The 25304-nt window shown below is 35.3% G+C and overlaps 1 protein-coding gene across 1 annotated transcript in view; it reads right to left on the bottom strand.

Moving 5' to 3' along the window:
• Nucleotides 1-502: 502 nt before the first annotated feature.
• Nucleotides 503-25304, bottom strand: part of LOC149841564 (cyclase-associated protein 1-like) — a 47745-nt gene continuing 22943 nt past the window's right edge. Inside the window, exon 10 of the mRNA XM_089998546.1 lies at nucleotides 503-853. Coding sequence (XP_089854672.1) covers nucleotides 767-853 — 87 coding nt within the window. The 3' untranslated portion in view covers nucleotides 503-766. The remainder of the gene's footprint in view (nucleotides 854-25304) is intronic.

Raw genomic sequence — 25304 nt, 5'->3', positions numbered from 1 at the left:
GGAGCTCCTAGCAGCAATTGTCATGCCTCTTCCGTCTTGCTCCTTCTGAATTCCCCAGCAGGTAGGAGCACTCCAACCAGTGGCCAGGGATAGCCCCTGCTTGTGGCAACCCAATGGAAATAAATCCTTGCTTCCAACACTGCTTTGATGCAGGATCAAAGAGGAATTGTGAATCTATATGCTACAAATTTTTGCACACTACTGTAAGTTGGACTAAAATTCTTATAAAAATAAAAGGAAACAATAGGGCAAAGAAAAGATAAATTCAGCTAATCAATCACACCATTTGAAGGATCTCACGTAAAAAAAAGATCCCTAAAAAAGTCTAATTTTATATATGGATCAAATATAAACCCAAGATCAAAATACGCATGTCTTATGAAAGATTGGGCATAATTCACATTGAAGGCATACATGCCATGTGAAGCAGCATAAAGCATTCCACTACAAATAAATATATATAAACAAAAGTACATGCGGTTGATAGTCACGAGCTGATAAAGCACAAATACAAAGGAGACCTTTTTATTGATGCAAGCTGGTAACTGATCAGCAGGCCTTAGAGCCACGCTTTTCAACCAAACAACAAAATTTAGAGAATCATATACTGTATAACAAGCAAACAGGTTACATACTTAACTGAAAAGTAAGCAAGTCTAAACCAAACTGAGGAAAAAAGAAGCAAAGCACCCCCAAAAGAAAAATCAAGAGGGGTAAAAGGGGAAAAAACTCTTCCACTCAAAGGCTAAAACATGGGAGTCATCCCTCAGTTACCAGAGTGAGAAACAGCAGTAGTTACAAGTTGACCATCCTTGAATACATGAACAAACTGCTGAGGTAAAGCATGCTCGGCCTGCAACCATTCATGAGATTTAGTGGACAGCTTCAACAAAAAGGTGCACACAGCTGAAAGCAATTTTATCTAAAAAACAAGTCCCAACAGTGTGCTACCATATGTACAAAACCACATGATGTTTGAGAACTATGAAAAGATATGATAGCGTATAGAGGGGCATTACAATTTTACATAGCCATCAAAAGTAATCACTTAAGCATGAAAAAAAGACTATCATATGTAAAGTTACAGAACCCCGGTACAAAGATAAATAGAAACACGACGTTATAAATTCTTATAAACAATAGACAAAAAACATCCCTGAGTGGCAGTCAAACAGGGGCCATGAATGCGACACACTAATGACCCGATAACTATTCATCTAGAGCTCGATCGTATATAGAGATTTAGCCTAGCCATCAGTAAAAGCTTATTGGTTATGCCGCTGTTCGGGAGCCACTAAGTCATTCTGGTACCAGAGCCTGCTAAGCAAAAAACTCCCTTGTTGACCCTGATCTTAGGATCTGATCAGTATAGTCAAGCCTTGTCCAGGTCGAAAAAATAAGTGTGAGAACACTGTGAACCAGATGTCGTGGGGAACGATACCCCCTCGAGTAGGTCATCCGGACAGGACTGGAAGAAAAGAAAGATGATACCAATGGGATCTGTTTCCTTTAAGAGTCATGTTTTTGTTAATGTATATATGTATATAATTATATCCATGTGTGTGTGTGTATATATATATATATATATATATATATATATATATATATATATATATATATATATTGTATGTTATGTAATAGGTAATGCTCTCTAGGGGCATTTTGGTTTTGTTATTTTCATGTAAATAATGACTGTCCATTAGGGACAATATTGTATTTTTATTTTTTATTTTATTTTTGTCTTTATTGTATAATGTAGGGGGTCTATATGACTGTTGGAACAATGAATGCCTCTCTTAAATGCCCATCTTGGCTCTATATATAGTGTCTTTCTCCTCTTTATAAGATAATGCTTCTCTTAAGCATTCATGATCAATAAGATGAATCTTTTTTATATTTTTGCGTTCCTCTTTTTAGTTTTTTGATGTCCTGAATGCACTTAGGGATTGTGTAATGCCTTTATACTCTTGTATTGTCCCTTAGTTGGACTTGTTTATGTGCATGTGCACTTTGTGTTTATGATCTTATAAGCCCTTCTCTTGTTTTGTATTTCTGCATATTTCTTTACATGGTATCAGAGCCAAGAAATATTTCTTGGTATTTTGCCTTTTTGAGTCTTGGGATTTTTTTCATTTGAGTTCGTGCTTTGTGAAGAATTTTTAACTGTTGTGTGGCTTAGATTCAAGGAAAATCTTGACCCGGTATGTATCTTATATCTTTAGTTTTACTTGAGTTATTTATCCCATGCATTATGCATGACAAAGCACTCAGTTTTCTTATTTTTGAAAAATTATTTTTTATTTTTGTTAAAAACTAAAATCTTTAAATGTTTTTTTAAATTATTGTTGAATTTATTTTTATTAAATGTTTTATAAGGTTTATAATATTGTTTGATCTTGTGAAATTATATATGTGCATGCTTTTATGAGATCTAGTTTGAATCTTAGTTTTTCGAACTCGCTTTATTTAATATGTACGTATATGATCTAGTATTCTTAAGCATGTATTGTTATCATTTAAATGCTTTATTTGAACACTTCATGGTTATAAATGTCAAATCATTTTCATATTTCTTATTGAACTTTGTTTTGTTTTCTTTTGAAAATTTATCAAATAGTTTAAAATAATTTGAAATGGTGTTGTGTGTCATTCACAAGTATGATCTTATGACATTTTGCTTAACTTGTATTTAAATTTTTTTCTTTCTTTACTATTGATGTATTCTTATGTGAAACATAAAATAGATTATAAAGTATTAAAAATTATGTAGTTAGGATCTTAGGGATCATGGATACCTTGCTATCTTTTTGTTTTGAATAAATTATTTTTATATTAATATATGATCCTTGTGCACTTGTGATTGTCTTACATGATGAATGAGATTATCTATTCGTGCATAAGGTATTGAGCATGATTTCTTATGGGAATCATTCACTTTTATGAATGCCATTTAAATGGTTCTTTTTAAAAATGATTAAAAATAGTTATGTCATTTGGTGTTTCCCTTGTTGGCCCTTTTGTGGTCCTTGTGATTGTGTTATTTTTTAGTCTCATAGCTCTTTAATGAACATTATCTTACATATTTTTGCATGGAATTCAAATATTATACTTTTTTGCATACTTAATTTTAATAAAATATTATTTTGAGAATTATGAGAACCTTCTTTATGTTTGCCCCTTGTGGGTGTTATAAGTGTTTTCCTCATGGTTTACTTTAGTAATTGTCCATTATTGATGAACATGCTTATTTGTAATTGAAGACTCTCATTGGTGGACATTTTATCTTGTAGTATGATTGCATGTTTTTACTAAAACTTATTTGCATCATGATACCTCACATGAGTTTTGTTATGTTTCTATTGCATACTTATGATATTCAATAAAATATCATTTTTTTATAATGTAAGCCTTCTTGTATACTCCTTTGTGGGTTTTGTGAGAATGTTCCTTAGAGAACGTTTTTTGTGTTTATCCACTTAATATTGGTGGACGTTTATGTTTGTGATTGAAGGCGCTACAATTGCATTACTTAGGATTTCGTTGACTTGAAAATTTTTGTCCTATCAGTTCTTGTTCCTTGAAATGTGTCTTTCAAGGTTTTTATTATTTGACTTTGTAAGTCTATCACTCTTCTTTTGATAGACTCATTATTATTTGTTTGACCTTATCTAGGTGAGTTGTATGCTCTTGTATGTTGTCGGAACCAAAGTTAGTTGTTAAGGTGAGTTATGTGTGCACCTTTGTCTTCTTGTCAGTATAAATTGTCAAATAATTTGGCTTTGACTGGTGTTTATTGACCTTTGGTTCTAAGAGTGTGCTGTATCACTCATTTGTTTCTTGTACACCTCGATATTGTGGAGCCGAAGTTAATAGTTGAGGTGAGTTGTGTGTGCACCTCAAGTTATCTTATTTTGTAGTGTCATGTTGACACTTGTCTTGGATTTGATTGATAGGTAATTAGCCTCTGGATCCATGTTACTTTAGTTTGAACCAGAGATATTTATTGGGGTGAGTTATATGCACCTCGATTTTTTTATCAGTTTAGATTATCGGCGTTTGGCTTTAACTGAAGGTTATTTGATCTCAAGGTTATTTGATCTCTGGTTCTGTGAGTGAGTTGTATCACTCGATTGTTTATTTGGCCTTTATTGTTTATTGGATGATTATATTGTTTTTTATTAAGTGATGGCTCTATTTGATTGTGATCATTTTTGTCTTTATGGATTAAATCTCATATTAATGCAAAAGTTATTGTTTTGATTTGAATATTGTTTTTCAAATCTTCTTACTTATTGAGATCAGTTTGTCTTCATTACTATTTTTGTATGTTTGTTAAGCCCATAAGTGGCATTGTGATTGTACTCTTGTTCTAGTAGCAGATACACTTGAATTTTGAGGTTTGGAGGTCTAGTGAGGTGATTGCTTGTGGTGGTCGGACTATTATTGAGATTTGCAAATATTATTTCTTTTATTATGTGAGATTTTTTAAAATCTCTTCATAAAATTTCTAAACTTTTTTTAAAAATGTTTATTGATAAAATTGCATGCATCTTATGTGCATTTCATTATATATATATATATATATATATATATATATATATATATATATATATATATATATATATATATATATTAAGATTGATGTTTGGTTATTTGTGTTTAAACTTTAAACCCATTCTAGGTTACGTAAATAAATCCTAATGGGTTGTGATTTGTGTGATTGCTCTCTTTCATTATTATGTGCATTAAATATGCTTTAATTGTATGTTGGATATATATGTTTTTCATATTTAATTATCTCCTCTTATCTTGAGGGCTTTTTTGAATTGTTATATTTTACATATGTATGTTGTCGTTGATGATTTGTTATTTTATTTGAAATGCTTTTCTAAAAATCTTTGGGATATTATTTATACATAATTGTTTATCTCTTCTAGATGATTTGTCTTTTAGTGATCAAACTCTCTTATGATCAATATTTATCTTTTCTTGAAAAATATGTTGATTTTGGGTTTATGATTTGATTTCATACAGATTTATCCTTGAGGTATGCTCCTCTTATCTTTCTTAATGATTATCGAATGTCTCTTATTCAAAGATATATTTGTTTTAAAACTATTGGGTTAAGATATTTTCATTTGTGAAGTTGGAACCTTTATTTTGTTCTCTTTGCAGATTCTTAAAGATGTGATGGATTAATATCTTTAATGCATCATATCATGAAGATGGAGACAGTCGATAAAGGCGTTTGAGAACGATCACCAATAAAGACATTCAGAGACTTGTATTTGCAAAATTCTCTGATGCATCATAAAGATGGAGACTACCAATGAAGATATTTTGAAGACTTTTATTTAATGAAGACTTTTGAAGACTTGTATTTAATTAAGACCTTTGAGGACTTGTAGTTTCAAACTTTTGACTATCACATCGTAAGTTTGAGGGAGTGTTAATATATATATATATATATATATATATATATATATATATATATACCTTTATCGTGAAAAGACTCCTCTTAGCCAAAAAATGAACTCTTCTCAAGCGAACCGTTCGTCCGCTTCGTGTGGTGGTTGTGGCTAATGCTCAATTGTAACGTCTCTCAAAAATCCAACATTTTTAAACTTTTTCAAACTCAAAATTTTGAAAAAATTTAAAAAAAAAATATTCATTATAAAGTTTTGTATGATTCTTGAAAATAATATGTCAACGAGTTTATCTATGGCCACGTTCCAACCATTCCAAATACTGGACGGCCCACCTGAGTGCAAGCGTGAGTGTATATTAACCTCCCAGTATCAATATATATATGTTATGTAATAGGTAATGCTCTCTAAGGGCATTTTGGTCTTGTTAATTTTATATAAATAGTGACTGTCCACTAGGGACAATATTGTATTTTTGTTCTTTATTTTATTTGTCTTTATTGTATAGTGTAGGGGTCTATTGTTAAGATGAATGTCCTTTTCCTTGTATAAGTATATATGTATGTATATACAATAAGTATGTATGTATATATATATATATCATATCTTAGTCAACCTAGGTTGACTAAGTTCTAGCTATTGGAGGCTAGTCCAACGGCTAGAAGGTGCTCCCTCTCCTCTTTAATTGTTTTTTCTTCTCTTTTTTTGTGCCTATATATATGGGTGGGTGGGTGACTTTATAAGTGAGAGAGTGATGGGTAGTATTAGGTATTTTTTGTGTTTTGAGAGTTATGTAGTGAGGGCTTTATATAAATTTTTTTGTATTTTATTGGTGTTCTTTATTAATGAAGATATTCATTCACATTCAATGTGTTTCACCTTTGTTCTTATGGTCTTGTCCAAATGCATTATGTTTCAACTCTTGGAGCTCATTTTGAGTGCATCGAGATCCGCGCTATTTCATGACATGGTATCAGAGCTTGACATCTTGGTCTTGGTATCTTGTTGGTGTTTGTTCTTCTAAAGAAAATTCTTAATTGATGCATGGTTTACACTTGATGATCTCATATTCTGCTATGTGTTTCTTATTTGGTGAAGTATACAACAAACACAACAACAACAACTACGCCTTCATCCCAAAACAATTAGGGTCTGCGATATGAACCAACAAAGAAAATCATTCTGGGTCTTCCACATGAATCCTTCTCCTCCATTCATTTCTATCCAATGCCATGTCCTCGGTTAGGTTCAAAGCATTCATATCCTTTCCTATCACCTCCATCCATGTCTTCCTAGGTTTACCCCGACCTCTTTTAACTAATATATTTTCCCATTTCTCCATCCTTCTAACTGGAGCATCATTAGGCCTTCGTCGAATATGTCCAAACCACCGTAAACGATTCTCTCTCATCTTATTTTCAATGGGTGCAACGCCTACCTTCTTGCGCATCTCCTCGTTCTGAATCTTATCTTTTATTGTATTTCCACACATCCATCTCAGCATACGCATCTCAGCTACACTCATTTTTTGAATATGATGTCTCTTGGCAGCCCAACATTCCGTACCATATAGTAAAGCGGGCCTAATAGTCGTCCTATAAAACTTTCCCTTCAACCGCAATGGCATTCTACGATCGCACAACACTCCAGTTGCACTCTTCCATTTCATCCACCCAACCTTTATCCTATGATTTACATCTCCATCAATTTCTCCATACTTTTGAATGATAGATCCCAAATATTTGAAATAATCATTCACCGGTATATCTTGCTCACCAAGCTTCACTACACTCCCATCTCTATTTCGTTGCTTACTAAATCGACATTCCATGTATTCTGTCTTACTCTTACTCAACTTAAAACCTCTTGCTTCCAATGTCTGTCTCCATAATTCTAACTTAGCATTAACCCCAGCTCTAGACTCATCAATCAAAACAATATCATCAGCAAACAACATACACCACGGCACATTTTCTTGAATTGACCTCGTAAGCTCATCCATCACTATAGCAAATAGGAAAGGGCTTAAAGCAGATCCTTGATGTAACCTAACCGTTATAGGAAAATTGGTGGTCACCCCTCCACAAGTGCGGACATTGGTTACTACTCCTTCATACATATCTTTAATTATACTAATGTACTTGAGAGAAACACCTTTCTTCATCATTGTCCACCAGAGAACGTCCCTAGGTACTCTATCGTAAGCTTTCTCCAAATCAATAAAAACCATATGCAAATCTTTGTTCCTCTCTCTATTTCTCTCAATAAGTTGTCTAAGAAGATGTATAGCTTCCATAGTAGATCTTCCAGGCATAAAACCAAATTGATTCTCCGATATCATGACAACCTTCCTCAACCTAGACTCAATCACCCTCTCCCAAAGTTTCATAGTATGACTCATGAGTTTTATACCACGATAGTTTGTGCAATCTTGTATATCACCCTTATTCTTATATAGCGGCACCAAAGTACTCTTCCTCCACTCATTAGGCATCTTATTTGTCCGCCAAATCTTGTTAAAAAGATTTGTCAACCATTCTAAACCTTTCTCTCCCAAGCATTTCCAAGCCTCGATAGGTATACCATCTGGGCCAACTGCCCTTCTTGATTTCATTTTCTTCAAAGCCTCTGCAATTTCTTTCTTTTGAATCTTGCGCATAAAGTCACGATTCATCTCATTAAAAGGAATGGAAAAGTCTCCAAGATCCTGAGCATGACTTTCATTAAATAGCTTATCAAAATAATCTTTCCATCTCTCCTTAATCTCCTCATCTTTGACTAAAACCCTTTGCGTTTCATCTTTGATACATCTAACCATACCCAGATCCCTCGATTTCCTATCTCTCATTTTTGCAATCCTATAAATATCCTTCTCACCCTCTTTGGTATCCAACTTGTCATAAACCTCCTTATATACCTTATCCCTCGCGTTCCGAACTACTTTTTTAGCTTCCTTCTTTGCTATCATATACTTCTCCAAATTCTCATTATCACGACTTTTACTTAGATTTCTATAACACTCTCTTTTAACCTTAATAGCTAATTTGACATCCTCGTTCCACCACGATGTATCCTTACCTAGCGGTGCACCGCCTTTAGACTCACCCAATACCTCCTTAGTCACCTTTCTCATGCCACCCGCTATCTTATTCCACATAGATTCTGAATCCTCCTCGAGACACCAATCAACTTCCTTAACTACCCGCTCTACAAACATTCCTTGTTTAGCTCCTTTGAGTGCCCACCACTTAATTCTAGGATCTATCCTATGTCTACCCTTTTGCGGCATTGTCTAATTCTAAGATCTAAAATTAAGACTCTATGTTGTGTAGCTACACTTTCTCCCGGTATAACCTTACAATCGATGCAACAACCCCTATCTCTCTTTCTAAGTAGGAAAAAATCTATCTGACTCGTATTAACCCCACTTTTAAATGTTACTAGGTGAGACTCCCTCTTCCTAAACCAAGTGTTTGCTAAGATCATATCATAGGACAAACCAAAATCTAAAATCCTTTCTCCACTATCGTTTCTTTCGCCTATACCATAGCCTCTATGGATACTCTCAAATCCATCCCTACTAATGCCTACATGTCCATTAAGGTCACCGCCGATGAAAAGTCTTTCTCCATAAGATATCCCTTGTACTACTCCATCTAAATCTTCCCAAAATTGACGCTTAGTGGAATCATCTAAACCTACTTGAGGTGCATAAACACTAATAATATTAATAATATCCGTATCTAATACTAATTTAATAAGTAAAATCCTATCACCCTTCCTACGGACCTCAACTACATTATCTATAAACTCACGACTCATAACAATCCCTACTCCATTCCTATTCCTATTTATTCCTGTATACCAAATCTTATATCCCCAAGGTTCTATTACTTTTGCTTTCTCACCTACCCATTTGGTCTCTTGTAGACATAAAATATCAATCTTTCTCCTACACATAACATCTACTAACTCTACCAACTTACCAGTTAAAGACCCTATGTTCCAAGTGGCTAACCTAATTTTATGGTCTATGGTAAAATTCCAAAAATTAGTTTTTGATATTTTATGTTGAAATATTGGACGTATTTTTCAAATTAATTGAAATTAAAGCTTCTTTTTAAATCTATTTTTAAATATGTTATTGTTTTGTTGGCTCTTGCTTGAGCATGCTGATTTGAAGTATATTTTGAATATGCTAGTGTTATTTTAAATATAAAAGCATGTTAAAAATTATGTACCAAGTAAATACGTGATTTTTTAAGGATTTTAAAATTATGATTACATGTTTTTCATGTTTATTACACTTTGATGAATGAATAAAACATTTTTTTAATTGAGCCTACTTGCGTATGACCTTTTGTGGGCTTTGTTGGTGTGTCCTTCGACACTTGTGTTTGTCTAGCTAGATCTTTGGTGGATACTTTTGTTCTTGATTGAAGGCTCTTGATTTATTGCATACTTGTTAATTATAAATTAATTTATTGTGCTCTTTTTGGTATAAACTCTTAGTGGTTTTCGTGTATCCCTAGTGGCCTTTGTGACCATCTCTTGGTAAAATACTTATATCATATATCATATGCTTCTTCTTATACATGACTTGCATTAATCTTATATGGGTGAATGTGTTACTTCATGTATGTTTGAATGATATTAAGAAAGATTATTTTCAAATCAATGATAGGTGTTGAATTAAAAGATTCTTGGCATATGCCTGAAGTAGCCTTTATAATTATTATTGAAATAAGCATAGCTTATCATGTACTCAAATGCACATTTTAATATTTATTGTATTTCTCTATTTTGTATTGTATCTTTCTCTTAGAGGATTCTTGTATTTATGCTTCCTCTTGAGCATTGTAAAAACTTATTTTTGAAAAATTCTTGTCATTGAGTTTTTAGTGACTATTTTTGCCCATTGGTGATTTATTGACTTTAGTACTTATGCCCTCTTGCAACTCTTAGTGGTTTCTTTCTTTGATATTTTATATCACGATTCTTAGAGATTTTATATTTGTTGTACTGTGATAAAAAAATTTGTACGACATATGTGAGTTCATTATGTATTAAACACCTATATGAAGATCTTTATGAATCTCTACATGTGTGCCTTCATTTATTTCATAGTAGACTTATGATTTAAATTTAGTTTCTTAAAACAATTATTCTCGTTTCTTTATTGATTTTTATTGGATCTTTGTGCCTTGGTGAACGTGTTCTTTGAATGGTGAATTTATGAAAGGTACTTTAAAAAATTTATCTTCTCTATGTTGATTGCCTAATTTGGGCATGATCTTTGTTGATTGCTTGTTCAAATTTGTGAAAATGGTCACGAGACATCATGTATTGCATATAATTGCAACAATAGACATATTGTTGTGCATATGATTGCATTGTTTTCATCTACCTTTATTGGATTTGATTTGAAACTTGTTTTTTTCAAATTGGTTATTTGATAAGAACTCTCCTTTGAAAATTGTTGCCTTTTTATTGCATCGATTTTGTCCATCATAAAATTTTATATGATGCAACATTTCTCTTGGCCTTGTTATTCTTAAATCCAAGATGTTTGTTGAGGTGAGTTGTGTGAACCTCATTTTATGTCAGTTTAGATTGTCAACTTATGGTTTGGCTCTAACTGACGGTTGTTTGATCTCTGAATCTATGACTTTATTGTATCACTCATTTGTTTTTTGTCATAGTAGATGCTTATAATTATGTTTATCTGTGATGGTCATATATTTTTTAAACCATGGTGTTTCGAAAGATTGTTAAAATTAATATTCTTATTAGTAACACTAGTGTGCTTCCATTGCAAGCTTTTTTACCTCGGGTGTCTTCTCCTTTTTATGTTTCTTATCTAAGTATTATTATATATAAACATAAGATGTTTACTTACACCTTCGTGCGTGTTGTTAGTGTAATAAAGTAAGCGAAAATAGATGTAGAGAATGCTAAAACATACCCAATGTCCTATAATGGACACCCACAAGTGTAACCACAATGAACAAGTCCACAAGGGACAAAATACAAAAGCCAACAAAGGGCTTACAAATGAACAAAGGATGTTATTGAGCAAAAGGGCTTAGAAAAGCCTATATTACAATGGAGTGAACACCCCTATTTATAGGGCTGAAAAAGGGAGAGAGAGAGCTGAAAAGGAGGCAACATTGGGGGGCTCAACTTAGGAGTCGTTGGGCCCCAACGACTCTTAGTTGGGACCCCCAATGCAATACATTAATTAAAAATAAAAAAATAAAACTAAATAAAAAATAAAGAAAAAAATACAAAAATAAATGACACTACTTCCCCTATTAGACAGATTTACAAAAATACCCCTTATTGAGTATGAAGTAACATATATTTTAACACCCTCCCTCAAGTTTTACGGGAAGATGACCGAAAGCTTGTTAAGTAGAAAGATAAAGCGAGGAGCAGCAAGAGCTTTGGTGAAGAAGTCTGTCAACTGGTACTCGGATGAAACGTATGGCAATGTTCTTCGATATTCATCACGTACATAGTGACAATCCATCTCAATGTGTTTAGTACGCTCGTGGAAGGTGTGGTTGCTTGCGATATAAATGGCGCTTTTATTGTCACAACACATCTTCGAAGGTGTAGAGAAGATTATGCTCATATCACTAAGAATGCTACGAAGCTATACAAGCTCCATGGTTGTAGTGGTCATTTTGCACGATATTCAGCTTCTTGCACCTCCAAAAAACCATAGTCACCTAAAAACACACAGAAACCGGTAATTAAGACTCTATCATTGGGATTTTCTCCCCAATCAGCATCATTATAAGCAATTAAATCAAGTGACGAAGATGAGGAAAGAAAAACTCTCTTAGTTATAGTGTTCTTAATGTATCTGTTGATTCTTAAGACTGCACTCATGTGCACTGTTGTAGGCGCATGTTGAAACTGACTGAATGAACTGCATGAGCAATGTATGGCCGAGTGATAGATAAGTATGTCAGGGATCCGACAAGTTGACGGTAGGGAGTAGGATCTTCAAGAAGAGTTTCATCCTCCAATCTTAATTTGGCATTGATAACTTCAGGGGTTTTTGTCTTCTTGTCGTCGAAAATGTCGGACTTCGAACAAATGTCAGCTGCAAGTTTCATTTGAGAAAGAATGTACCCTCTAGGAGAGTACGCCACTTTAATACCTAAAAAATATCTTAAGAATCCAAGATCAGACATGTCAAAATTTTCTTTTAAAACTTTCTTGATATCATTAATTTCCTGCTTATCACTTCCAATGATAATCATATCATCTACGTAAAGCAGGAAAATAACCACCAAAGACCCTGTACTTTTTACAAAAAGAGCAGTGTCGGTATAGCAAGACCGAAAACCCAAACGTGTCATTACATTGCTAAATTCAGCATGCCATGTTTTTGGGGCTTGTTTTAATCCATATAAAGTTTTGTTAAGTTTGAGAATTTTATCATTACCAATACATACCCCTGGCGGAGGATCCATGTAAACCTCTTCATTTAGTTCACCATTTAAGAATGCATTTTTTACATCTAATTGATAAATAGGCCATTTTTTAATAGAAGCAACAACAATAAGGGTCCTAACACTGGTCATTCTAGCAACGGGCGAAGGTTTCCTCATAATCAATATCGTATTCTTGAGAGTACCCTTTAGCTACTAACCTAGCTTTGTAGCGTTCTAAGGACCCATCGCTCTTAGTTTTTACTTTATAGACCTACCTACATCCTATAGATTTCTTCCCCATAGGTAACAACGTTATTTCCCAAGTTTTTGCTTTTTCAAGTGCTCTAAGTTCTAAGTTCATGGCTTCAACCCATTGGGGAAAATTCTTAGCCTCATTATAGTGGGATGGTTCATGGAATGAGTGTAACGCAATTAGGCATGACCTATATTTTGGTGTTAAGGAATCATAGGAAACAAACCTGCTAGGGGGATTAGAGATACGACTGGATCTTCTAAGTGAAGTTTTCTCTATGCTAGAATCCTGGGAGTATTTTTTCAATGCATTCATAGGAACTTGTTGACCACGCCGAATATAGGTTTGAATTGGTCTACTATTAATGACATTGTTTTCATCAACATTTTCAATATTGTTAAGAGGAGTGTCCTCTTGGTCATTTACCGGATTTTCATTAGGAATCTCCTATTCATGAGGAAGAAGATCAAACAAGGCATATTTGCTTTCATTAATGTCTTTAGTTTTCTAAAAAAAAAATCAATTTCTAAAAAGGTTACATCTTTAGACACATATAGTTTGTTATTTTTAGAGTCGAAGCATCTAAATCCTTTTTTTATTTTCTCCATAACCTAAGAATACACATTCAACAGCTTTGGGTGATAATTTATCTCTTTTATGTGAAAGAACAAAACACTTACAACAAAAAATTCTTAACCTATTAAAATCGGGTATTCTTTCAAATAGTTTTTCATAGGAAGATATATTTTGCAAAGATGATGAGATCATTCTATTTATCAAATAAATAGATGTTAGAGCGGCTTCGGCCCAAAAACTTTTTGAAATAAGGAGAGTCGTAGTAGTTTCCAAAATGTGTCTATGTTTTCTTTCGGCTAAACCATTTTGTTGAGAAGTTCTAGGACAAGATTTTTTATGGCAAATTCCATTGGTTTCAAGATAATTTTGATTTTTTTTTTACAAGTACTCTCCACCCGAATCGGACCTAAGGATAGAGATATTGTTTAAAAATTGATTTTTAACAATCATATGAAATTTCTTAAAGAATGAGACGACATCGGATTTTAAGTTAAGAAAATAAATCCATATATATCTAGTAAAGTCATCAATAAACGTAACATAATATGAATATCCTCCTTTTGATATGACAGGAGAAGGCCCTCATACATCTGAAATAACTAATTCAAAAGGCCTCTTATACACAAAAGTTCTATTGGGAAAAGGAGTGGATTTCATTTTTCCAAAAATACAATCCTTACAAACAAAATCTTTCTCATTACAAAATTTTTTCCCAAAGGGAAAATGATACATTTTTTAGAAACTTGGATGTCCAGTCTTTTGTGCCAAATCTCAAAGTTTTTATACAACAACAACAACAACTACGCCTTCATCCCAAAACAATTGGGGTCGGCGATATGAACCAAAAAAGAAAATTATTCTGGATCTTCCACATGAATCCTTCTCCTCCAATCATTTATATTCAATGCCATGTCCTCGGTGAGGTTCAAAGCATTCATATCCTTTCCTATCACCTCCATCCATGTCTTCCTAGGCCTACCCCGACCTCTTTTAACTAATATATTTTCCCATCTCTCCATCCTTTAATTCAAAAGGCCTCTTATACACAAAAGTTCTATTGGGAAAAGGAGTGGATTTCATTTTTTTAAAAATACAATCCTTACAAACAAAATCTTTCTCGTTACAAAATTTTTTCCCAAAGGGAAGATGATACATTTTTTAGAAACTTGGATGTCCAGTCTTTTGTGCCAAATCTCAAAGTTTTTATACAACAACAACAATTACGCCTTCATCCCAAAACAATTGGGGTCGGCGATATGAACCAAAAAAGAAATCATTCTGGGTCTTCCACATGAATCCTTCTCCTCCAATCATTTCTATTCAATGCCATGTCCTCAGTGAGGTTCAAAGCATTCATATCCTTTCCTATCACCTCCATCCATGTCTTCCTAGGCCTACCCCGACCTCTTTTAACTAATATATTTTCCCATTTCTCCATCCTTCTAACTGGAGCATCATTAGGCCTTCGCCGAATATGTCCAAAAAAGTTTTTATCTTGGACATAATTACAAAAAGAGACGTTGGCTATGCAAGTGCGGGTGCGGGGATTCGGCACTTCCAAAAAACCCGGGTGCGGGGGTGCGGCAGGGGCAAAATTGTAAAATATATATAAGGGGGTCCTGGGGGTCCCCTCCGGCGTGGGTCCTGCTGCGCGGTCAGCGGGCGGGGGTCCAGGCAGATTCATCATAAGAAAAACCATACTCAAACTCGATAAAAACTATATGAACCAGACTCGGGCCATACCAGATAAACTACTATTTTTTATCATATTTAAATTGAGAAACTGTGAGTCTTAATCGAAACACAGGTCGGGTTTGGGTCTGACATAAAATTTCACAAACTATACTAGGATTAATCGAATCTTCGGGTCTGAACCCGAATCTTAATCAGGTCTTCTTATTTATCACCATACCTGACCTTATAAGGCTTGGTACGGGTCGGGTCCGGGTAAAACCCGACCCGTTGATACCCCTAATCTTGACACTCAAAAGCTTCAAACAGTGTGCACAATAAATGAATAAGATAAGAAAGCTAAATCGACAGCTTCGTCTTTTAATAATTCAAACCTCGGCAAACTTTTCGGGTTCATCGCATACACACTGCAGGACAAGCCTAGACCAATAGGAAACGGTAGACGCCTCACTCTCTCTCTCTCTCTCTACCCATTTCGTCTGTGCGTTCAGAAGAAAAATCAGGTTAACAGAGGGAGCAGATGTTAAATGGAGGCTCCTCAAAGCCATCATGAGCAGCAGCAGCACCTGCAATGGAAATCCCACATTGAAGAAGACCAGAGCTTTCTGCCCCTGCAAAAGCCCCTTGACTCGCATCGCCACGAGATGTGGTTCGCCTCTCTGCAGATATTTCTTCTTCCCTTCTACCTACCTAACAATAACAAAGAAAGATAAGAAACACATCACTCGTTGGTCCAGAACTTTTCTTCATCCTTTTTTGTGTTTTTGTTTCGGAATTTTTTTTTTTTTTAAAAACCCCAAAAAAATGAACCAAAATGACCCTGGGTGCGGTCAACGCACCCAGGGTCGGGTTGACCGCACCCGCATCGAGTCGCGTCGACGCGGGTGCGGCACCCTACTAGCCGAATCCCTGTGACATAGGTCGTTGGGGAGTTTCAAGTAGTTCATGTAATAGAGATCCCTCCTCCTATGGCCTTGCCCAATCTGTTTCCCAAATCGGAGATCCTTCATAGAGCAACCCTTAGTTGAGAAGGAGATTTCACATCCATGATCGGAGATTTGAGAAACAGAGAGAAGGTTTAAATTTAGTTTTGGAATGACTCTAACATTTGGCACGAGAAATTTTTTAAAAGAGCTTAATGTTCCAACACTTTTGATTTGTAAAGATGTTCTATCGACACTTGAAACATAGGAGGTTTTTGAATTAGAACATAAGTCAGATAACCCATTTTTAACTGGTGTATATGAAAAGAAGCTCCTGAGTCAAGGATCCAAGAAGACATACCCGGAGGAGAGGAAGAGGCAATGGCGGCACCGGATGTAGATGAAGATTTGAGTAAAATTTGAAGTACCTCCGATAGTTGAGCAAGAGAAAAAGAATCTTTTCCTTTGGATGAATCTTCCTTTCTTAGTGTGGTTTCTTCAATGGAAGCAACTCTAGGTTTGGGAGCTTCATTTATCTTGGGACAATTAGGCCTTATGTGTCTCGGTTCTTGACAATGATGGCATATGGCGTTCTTATAGTTATCATTATATTTATTTTGTCTCCTAAAATGTGAAGGCTTGTAGGGATTAACATGGTTGCCGAGTTTGGATATGGCTAAGACTCCATCTCCACCTTTTATCATGCCAAGATGGGTTTCTTCTTGGCATATTTCGGCAACAGCATCTTCTAGAGGAAGAGGCTTAGATCTATAAAAGAGAGAAGATCTGACTTACTCATAATCGGGCCTAAGCCCATGTAAAAATTAGAAAAAGTGTTATTTTTTCATTTGTTCTCTTCTAAGCTCAACATCTTCACTAGCTACCCACTTGGGTTCTAGAAGAGCGAGCTCATCCCATAAGGGACTAAGAGAGCTAAATTAGTCACGGACACACATGTCCCCTTGCTTAATGGTGCGAATCTTTTCTTGAAGAAAGAATAGTCTAGCAAGGTTTTTTTGAATATACATACCTTTCATGAAGAACCATGCCTCGTTAGCTTTACGGAATTTTGCAATGTTTGCACAAATTTTTAACTCCACCTTGTTCATAAACCATGCAAGTATCTTTGCATGCTTACTCTCCCAATCCTTAATCTTGGATTGATATTCTTCAATCGCCTTGATTCGTGCACCTCCTTCCAAAGCCTTCTCTTGATCTCCTTGCATTTTGGTAAGTTGAAGTTGAAGTTCTGGAACGGTGCCCATCACATAACCCCAAAGCCTTTTGCCTTTGAGGTTGTTCTCCATAGCGGATGCCCAAACTAAATAGTTTGAACCATTTAGCTTGAAAGAAAGATCTATCTTTTGTTCACCCTCCATTGTGATAAAGAGACAGGAGCAAGAAGAGAGATATACGAAAAGCAAATATAACTTTATCAAGAATCAAGAGCACAATCTTGCTCTGATACCATGTAATAAAGTAAGCGGAAATAGATGTAGAGAATGCTAAAGCATACCCAATGTCCTATAACGGACACCCACAAGTGTAACCACAATGAACAAGTCCACAAGGAACAAAATACAAAAGCCAACAAAGGGCTTACAAATGAACAAAGGATGTTATTGAGCAAAAGGGCTTAGAAAAGCCTATATTACAATGGGGTGAATACCCCTATTTATACAGCTGAAAAAGGGAGAGAGAGATGAAAAGGAGGCAGCATTGGAGGGCTTAACTTAGGAGTCGTTGGGCCCCCAACGGTCATATTAATGACCATTGGGGGTCCCAACAACTCTTAGTTGGGACCCCAATGCAATACATTAATTAAAAATAAAAATAAAAAGATAAAACTAAAAATAAGAAAAAGAAATAAAGAAAAAAGAAATACAAAAATAAATGACACTACTGCCCCTATTGGACAGATTTACAAAAATACCCCTTATCGGGTATGAAGTAACATATATTTTAACAATTAACTTATTAGTGGCATTCTGGTTATACTCTTGATCTAGTCGTTGATACACTTGTTTTGAGTGTCATTATATGTAGACAAGAGATGTTTATTCACACCTTTGTATGTGTTTTTAGCCCATTAGTGGCATTGTGATTATACTTTTGTTGTAATCGGTGATAAACTTGTTTTGAGTGTCATTATATGTAGATAAGAGATGTTTCCATTAGTAGCATTTTAATTATGCTCTTATTCTAATAATTGATATACTTGTTTTTTGAAGTTTGGAGATCTACTAAGGTGATTGATTATGGTGGTAAAACTAGTGTTAAGATTTGCTAATATCATTCATTGTGTTATAGGAGATTTTTTACAATCTCTTTATAACTTTTTCTAATCTCATTTGCACTTGTATGAGAAATGGTTGTTGAAATATTTTCATACATTTTGCATTGAATATGCTTTAGTCGCATGAGTTATTCTATGCCTCATTGTCTTGCATAATTTGCATAAGTTTAATTAATGCTATTCTAAAGCATTTCATTAGTGAAATCTCTTATGTGTTGTATTGTGTATGCCCATAGTGGCTATTGTGTGCATTTGATTCCTCTTGAGATTGTTCTCACTATGTATTACCTTTTGGTAAACTAGTGTTTGCGCACTCCTATTGTATTTATGTTGACCCTCATTGGGATCCCTTTTTTTGTATTACCTTTCATGAATGATTAAAGTGATAAATGACTATCGTGTTTGAAATTCATGATTTTTAAAATTAATTTTTACTTTAAAAGATTTTGAAAAATGATAAGTTGACTTGTTAAGTATTTTTTATATATTGTATGTTTGTGTGTTTGACCATCCTCTCTCCATAATATATATATATATATAAGCATAATTATTTTTTGTTAGATTACTCTTGTTTTGCTCTCTTTATAGGTTCTCAAAATATTGGTGGTATTGATGATTCTAAAGACATTTCGAGCATATCAGGGAAGATCTAGAAGCCCCTTCAAGAATTAGTATTATGAAGAAAATGATACTATTTTGCGTAATGGGATTTTTTTTGTAATTGCAAACTTACAATGAGTCGTAAGTTTGAGGAGGGGGTGTTAAGATGAATGCCCTTTTCCTTGTATAAGTATACATATATACATATATACATATATATATTATAATATCTTGGTCAACCTAGGTTGACTAGGATTTGGTCAACCTAGGTTAAATAAGTTCTTCCAACGGCTAGAATTCTAATTGTTGGACTAGCTCCAATGGCTAGAAGGCTCTCCTTCTCCTCTTTAATTTCTCTCTTGTCCTTTTTTTTTGTGCTTATATATATATATATATATATATATATATATATATATATATATATATGGGTGGGTGGGTGACTTTGTAAGTGAGAGTGATGAGTAGTATTAGGTATTTTTTGTGTTTTGAGAGTTATGTAGTTAGGACTTTATGTAATTTCTTTTTGTATTTTATTGGTGTTCTTTATTAATGAAGATATTCATTCACATTCAATGTGCTTCACCTTTGTTCTTATGGTCTTGTCCAAATGCATTATGTTTAAACTCTTGGAGCTCATTCTGAGTGCATTGAGATCCACACTATTTCATGACATCTATACGACTCTTTGACTGTTGGGACTGTATGACCGTTGGAATAGTGAATGCCTCTTTTAAATGTTCATCTTGGCTCTATATATAGCAGAGTTACCGGAAACGCGCATGTACTAGGGGAAGCGCGCTTCCCCGAGACGCGCTTCGGAAGAGCAAAACGTGGCGCTTCCGAAACACGTGGGGAAGCGCATGAAAAATATAGGAAGCGCGTCCCCCTTTAAAGGGGTATGTGTCCCCCTTTAAAGGGAAGTGTGTCCCCCGTTAAAGGGGTATGCGTACTCCTTTAAAGGGGGATGCGTTTTTTAAAATGTCAAGTTTGCCCCTTTTTTAAAAAAATTAACACGTGAAAAACAAAAAAATTAAAGAAAATCGTTTTTGAATAAGGGCAAAATGGACATTTTCAAAAAATCGTAAAGATAAAAAAAAGAAACTTAAGGTTTTTGTTTTTTTCATCCGACTCTCTCTCTCTCTCTCTCTCTCTCTCTCTCTCTCTCTCTCTCTCTCTCTCTCTCTCTCTCTCTCGTTTTCGGCCACCGGCGACCTCCTCCTCCATTGACATCCGACGATCGACGACCTCCTCCTCCATTGACGTTCGACGACCGACGACCTCCTCCGCTATTCACGTCCGACGACCGGCGACCTCCTCCACCGACGTCCGACGACCTCCACCACCGACGATGTCTATGTTCAAGTACGCTCTCTTTTCTCGATTCTCTCTCCTCTGTCATTTCTCGTCCCTTCGTTGTTGCTGTTTGATTTGCTACCGAGTCTCGATCGAGCTCGATGCGTGTTTGGTTGGAAATGAATGGAAAGAAACTGATGGGTTTGATTGGGTTTCAGCCGGCACGTTGGCGATGTTGTCACTTTGCGTTAGATACGTGAATTTTTAAGATGTCTTGGTGACATCGATCGATTCTTATCAGCGAAGCAGGATTTCTGCGTTGATCGTTCACAGGGAGTCACTTTGCTCGCTGCGACGCTTGGTTAATAACAAAGTCACAAATCTCGTTATTGGTATTTTCTTGACGGTGAACAAAAATATTGCAATAAATTGAAGAAGAAAAAAAAATTTTGGGGGGGGATCTATGTACATTTAAAAGTTGAAATGTATGAGAAAACACAATAAAAACATTAAAATATAAAAATGTAGATATCATGTTAATGATATTGCAACAAAAACCATGATATGTTCAAAATGTCTCATTTTTTGTGGGGGGATTGTATTTGTTTCTAGAAATCTTGCGCTAAAATAGCGTGGCTTAAAAAATCCTGAGATGTTCTTGTGAGTATGGTTAATAGATATGAAGTGCATTGGGGATTTGGGGGGTTACTAGTTAATTGGGTGACCCCACACTATTGTGTGTACTCAGCTGAGCTAAGCTTGGGCTTGCTTAGGTGCAGTGTTTTTTCCACTCTTCATTATCTTGTTGGGTTTGCAGTGTCACTTGCAATATTGTTTTAATCAATTAACCAGGAGAAATGTCTAACTAGAGAATAATGTAGCCTAGGGAATTTGGATCATGTTGGTTGTGTTCATAATTTTTTTCTAAGTGGTCCCACGCTTCCCCGCTTCCTAAATTTTTTAAAGTGCCTCGCTTCCCGTATCACTTCCTGCTCCCGCTTCCTCGACTGATAACTCTGATATATAGTGTCTTTCTCCTCTTTGTAAGATAATGCTTCTCTTAAGCATTCACACTCAATAAGATGAATATTTTTTATATTTTTGTATTCCTCTCTTTAGTTCTTTGATGTCTTGAATGCACTTAGTGCTTGTGTAGTGTCTTTATGCTCTTATATTATCTCTTAGTTGGACTTGTATGTGCATGTGCACTTTGTGTTTAAAATCTTATAAGCCCTTAGAGGCTTAGTTTTGCATATTTCATTACAGTTTTAATGTTGTCGCCTCCACTCTTTAGTTCTTTGATGTCTTGAATGCACTTAGTGCTTGTGTAGTGTCTTTATGCTCTAATATTATCTCTTAGTTGGACTTGTATGTACATGTGCACTTTGTGTTTATAATCTTATAAGCCCTTAGAGGCTTATTTTTGCATATTTCATTACAGTTTTAACGTTGTCTCCTCCACTCTGAAATGAATAAGTGAACGCATAGAGTTAACCAGTCAGTTTTCAAAAGAATAAAGGATAAGGACTTTTAGTTCCTAAGATCAGGATTTGGTTTTCACAAATGTTTCTTGTTGATATCATCCCAATGGATACTTCCCATGGATCAATTAATTTAACAACAAATTCAGTTCCTGCCAAAACAGTCCTCTCAATATAAAAATTTGGACTTGTCGCATGCTAATCATAGTTCATGCATGTGAACACCCCAAATTTTTCAAAATTTTGTAAAAATGACCTTTTTGCCCCTAACCCCGTTTTCTGAGAAAATCAAGTCACTGAATTAAATTCCATGTTGGTATATTCAAAATTAATTCCGGATCTGAATCCAGCACTTTAAATCCATATTTCCTCCAAAAATCCGGATCAAAACCCACTCTTCTGAAGAAATTTTCCCGAAATGGTCTGAAATTCTCAGAAAAAACACTTTTGTAAATATTTCTCAGAAAAATACAAAAAAAAATAGCGTTTAATCTTTGTTTTTCCGTAAAACTTTAGGATTTTTACAAAAATTGGAAAATGCAAATATAAAAGAAACAAAAAAATTAGTTTTCGAAGAAAACCTCTTTTGAAAAAAACCATTCCTTTGCAAAATAATCTTTTTGAAAACACCCTTTTGAAAAATCGGTTTTTTTTTAGAAAACTTCTTTTTGCAAAAATGTATTAGGGAGCCCCCTCTTTGCGAAAATTTGAAAATAAAGGGGTTCCCCTTTGAATTCTTTTCTTTAGGGTTTCGGTAAAAACCTTTCGCAAGAGGAGGACCTGCTCCTTCTCGCGAGTTTTCTCCCTCAGCCGCCTCTCTCCATCCCCATCTTCGGCCCTTCATCGCCGCAACAACCTCCATTAGGCCACCCATCACCAACCGAAATCTCCATTTGCCCTTGATCTCCAATAGCTCGACCCCTCTGGACTCGTCTTCCATTTCTTTAAGAAGGGGTCGCATATGCCTCTTCAAGGCACCACGTTTCACCCCCGCACCCCCTTCTTCACGCATCGGATCTTCTCCTCCCCTTTTTTTTCTCCCTCTCTCTGGTTCTCGTGGGCATCGGCTGAAGAACCTCTTCAACATCAGAGTCTCCACCCGAACCTCTCACCTTTCTTCATTTCCCTCTTCCCCTTCTCTTCCTATTAATTCCTTGGTTTTCTTTCATCCGACCAGAAGAGGTCGATCGTCCTAAAGCATCTACAAGCAAGAGTTGCGGCTACGATATACAGAAGGTATCACCCTTCCTTCAAAATTCCAAGAAATCGTCCTCCTCTCCATCTTCTAAAAGGGGTCGATCGACCATCTATGCGATTACAGGTGAGTAACCGAACCCCTTTTTCTTTCATATTTTCTGTGAATGTCTCTTTCCCTGCATTTCCAGCATTTTTCCGCTTCGATCTTTTGTTTTTCTTTTTTTCTTTTTTCTTTTTTTGCATTTTAAGGCACAAGAGATGAGAATCGACCTGCCTATAGCAGGATCGACCCATCGGTTGCTACAGTAAGAGGAATATATCAATTCCAACATCTTTTTCTCCCCTTTTATCATTCATTCATAAATTTCCTGGATTTTCATAGATTTTAACATACGTTTGTAATGTGATTTTTCTTGTTTTTGCATTCATCGTCTGTTTATCCTAATTTCCTATGCTTACTTTGATTTTGAATTTTATGTTGGGCCCCCAATTTCATTTGGTACATCCCCTGATATACCGGTAGCCGATGATGTCTCGCAAATGGCATCATCGGTTCACCTGAGTTCTGAGTCTTTGAGTTTACTTTAGTTCTCCTTTTCAGTTTGATTCCCCTTTTGACATTTGGTTCCTTTATTTTTATTGTGATTCCTTTTCTCAGAAAGTCCCCTCTGCTAATTTATCCATGTTCTGATCATTTTCCCTTTTGACTTTTAGTGGATGAGTCTTTGTTTTAATTGTCTCGCTGATTGCGTTTATTGTATCACATTTTCTTGCATTATCATGATCATTGTCGGCTCCTTGTCCATTTCATGATATCACCCATTTCTGATCAACATCATATACTGTATCGTTCTATTGTTTACCAGTATACATCTGTGCAATTTAATTTTTGGCATTAGGGTCTTGTATTATGGTTTTACCATCGTATATAACTGGTACCTGTTCATGTCCACCCTCTTTTGTGGGAAGGTTGAGTTATGTTTGAAGGAGGATAACGATGTTGATGAATAGGTCAGTTTTTCATGAAGAGGTATAGAGTTCTCAGAATCAGAAGATGGGTTCATTGGCTTCACATTTAAAGAAGAAAGCAACTTATTATGAATCCCAAGATGTCTGATACACAGGATGCCTATGTCGAGTTATGTATGCACTATGTATGGTCTTCCTGTATCGTGTACTTCAATTTTGTTGATTAGTTTGCATGTTCACCAACACCTCACTGGTATTTTTGTCATATAATTAAGTATTTTCTGATATTCTGGCATTATTGTACATCGTTTTGTCCGGTCCTTCATCTGATGAATTGTGCATTAGATTCCTCAATTTAACATGGTTTATTCATTTTTCTTAATATTTATCATGAGGATGGCCATTCAGATCATTTTCCTGCTCAGGTAATTTAACTCTAATACTCTTAAGTTGAATTAGTCTTATCAGATTCAGTAATTTTTGACACCTAGATGTTTATGTTTAACTTGATGATTTGAGATGTTCCAACAACAACAACAACTACGCCTTCATCCCAAAACAATTGGGGTCAGCGATATGAACCAAAAAAGAAATTCATTTTGGGTCTTCCACATGAATCCTTTTCCTCCAATCATTTCTATCCAGCGCCATGTCCTCGGTGAGGTTCAAAGCATTCATATCCTTTCCTATCATCTCCATCCAAGTCTTCCTAGGCCTACCCCGACCTCTTTTAACTAATATATTTTCCCATTTCTCCAACCTTCTAACTGGAGCATCATTAGGCCTTCGCCGAATATGTCCAAACCACCGTAAACGATTCTCTCGCATCTTATTTTCAATGGGTGCAACACCTACCTTCTTACGTATCTCTTCGTTCCGAATCTTATCTTTTATTGTATTTCCACACATCCATCTAAGTATCCGCATCTCAGCTACACTCATTTTTTGAATATGATGTCTCTTGGCAGCCCAACATTCCGTACCATATAGTAAAGCGGGTCTAATAGTCGTCCTATAAAACTTTCCCTTCAACCGCAATGGCATTCTACGATCGCACAGCACTCCAGTAGCACTTTTCCATTTCATCCACCCAACCTTTATCCTATGATTTACATCTCCATCAATTTCTCCATACTTTTGAATGATGGAT

Source organism: Nuphar pumila, chromosome 3 (assembly GCF_984573655.1).
Source record: "Nuphar pumila chromosome 3, dmNupPumi1.hap1.1, whole genome shotgun sequence".
Taxonomy (NCBI): Eukaryota; Viridiplantae; Streptophyta; class Magnoliopsida; order Nymphaeales; family Nymphaeaceae; genus Nuphar; species Nuphar pumila.
The sequence above is the reverse complement of the archived record's forward strand: the minus strand, read 5'-3'. Positions and strand labels throughout refer to the sequence as shown.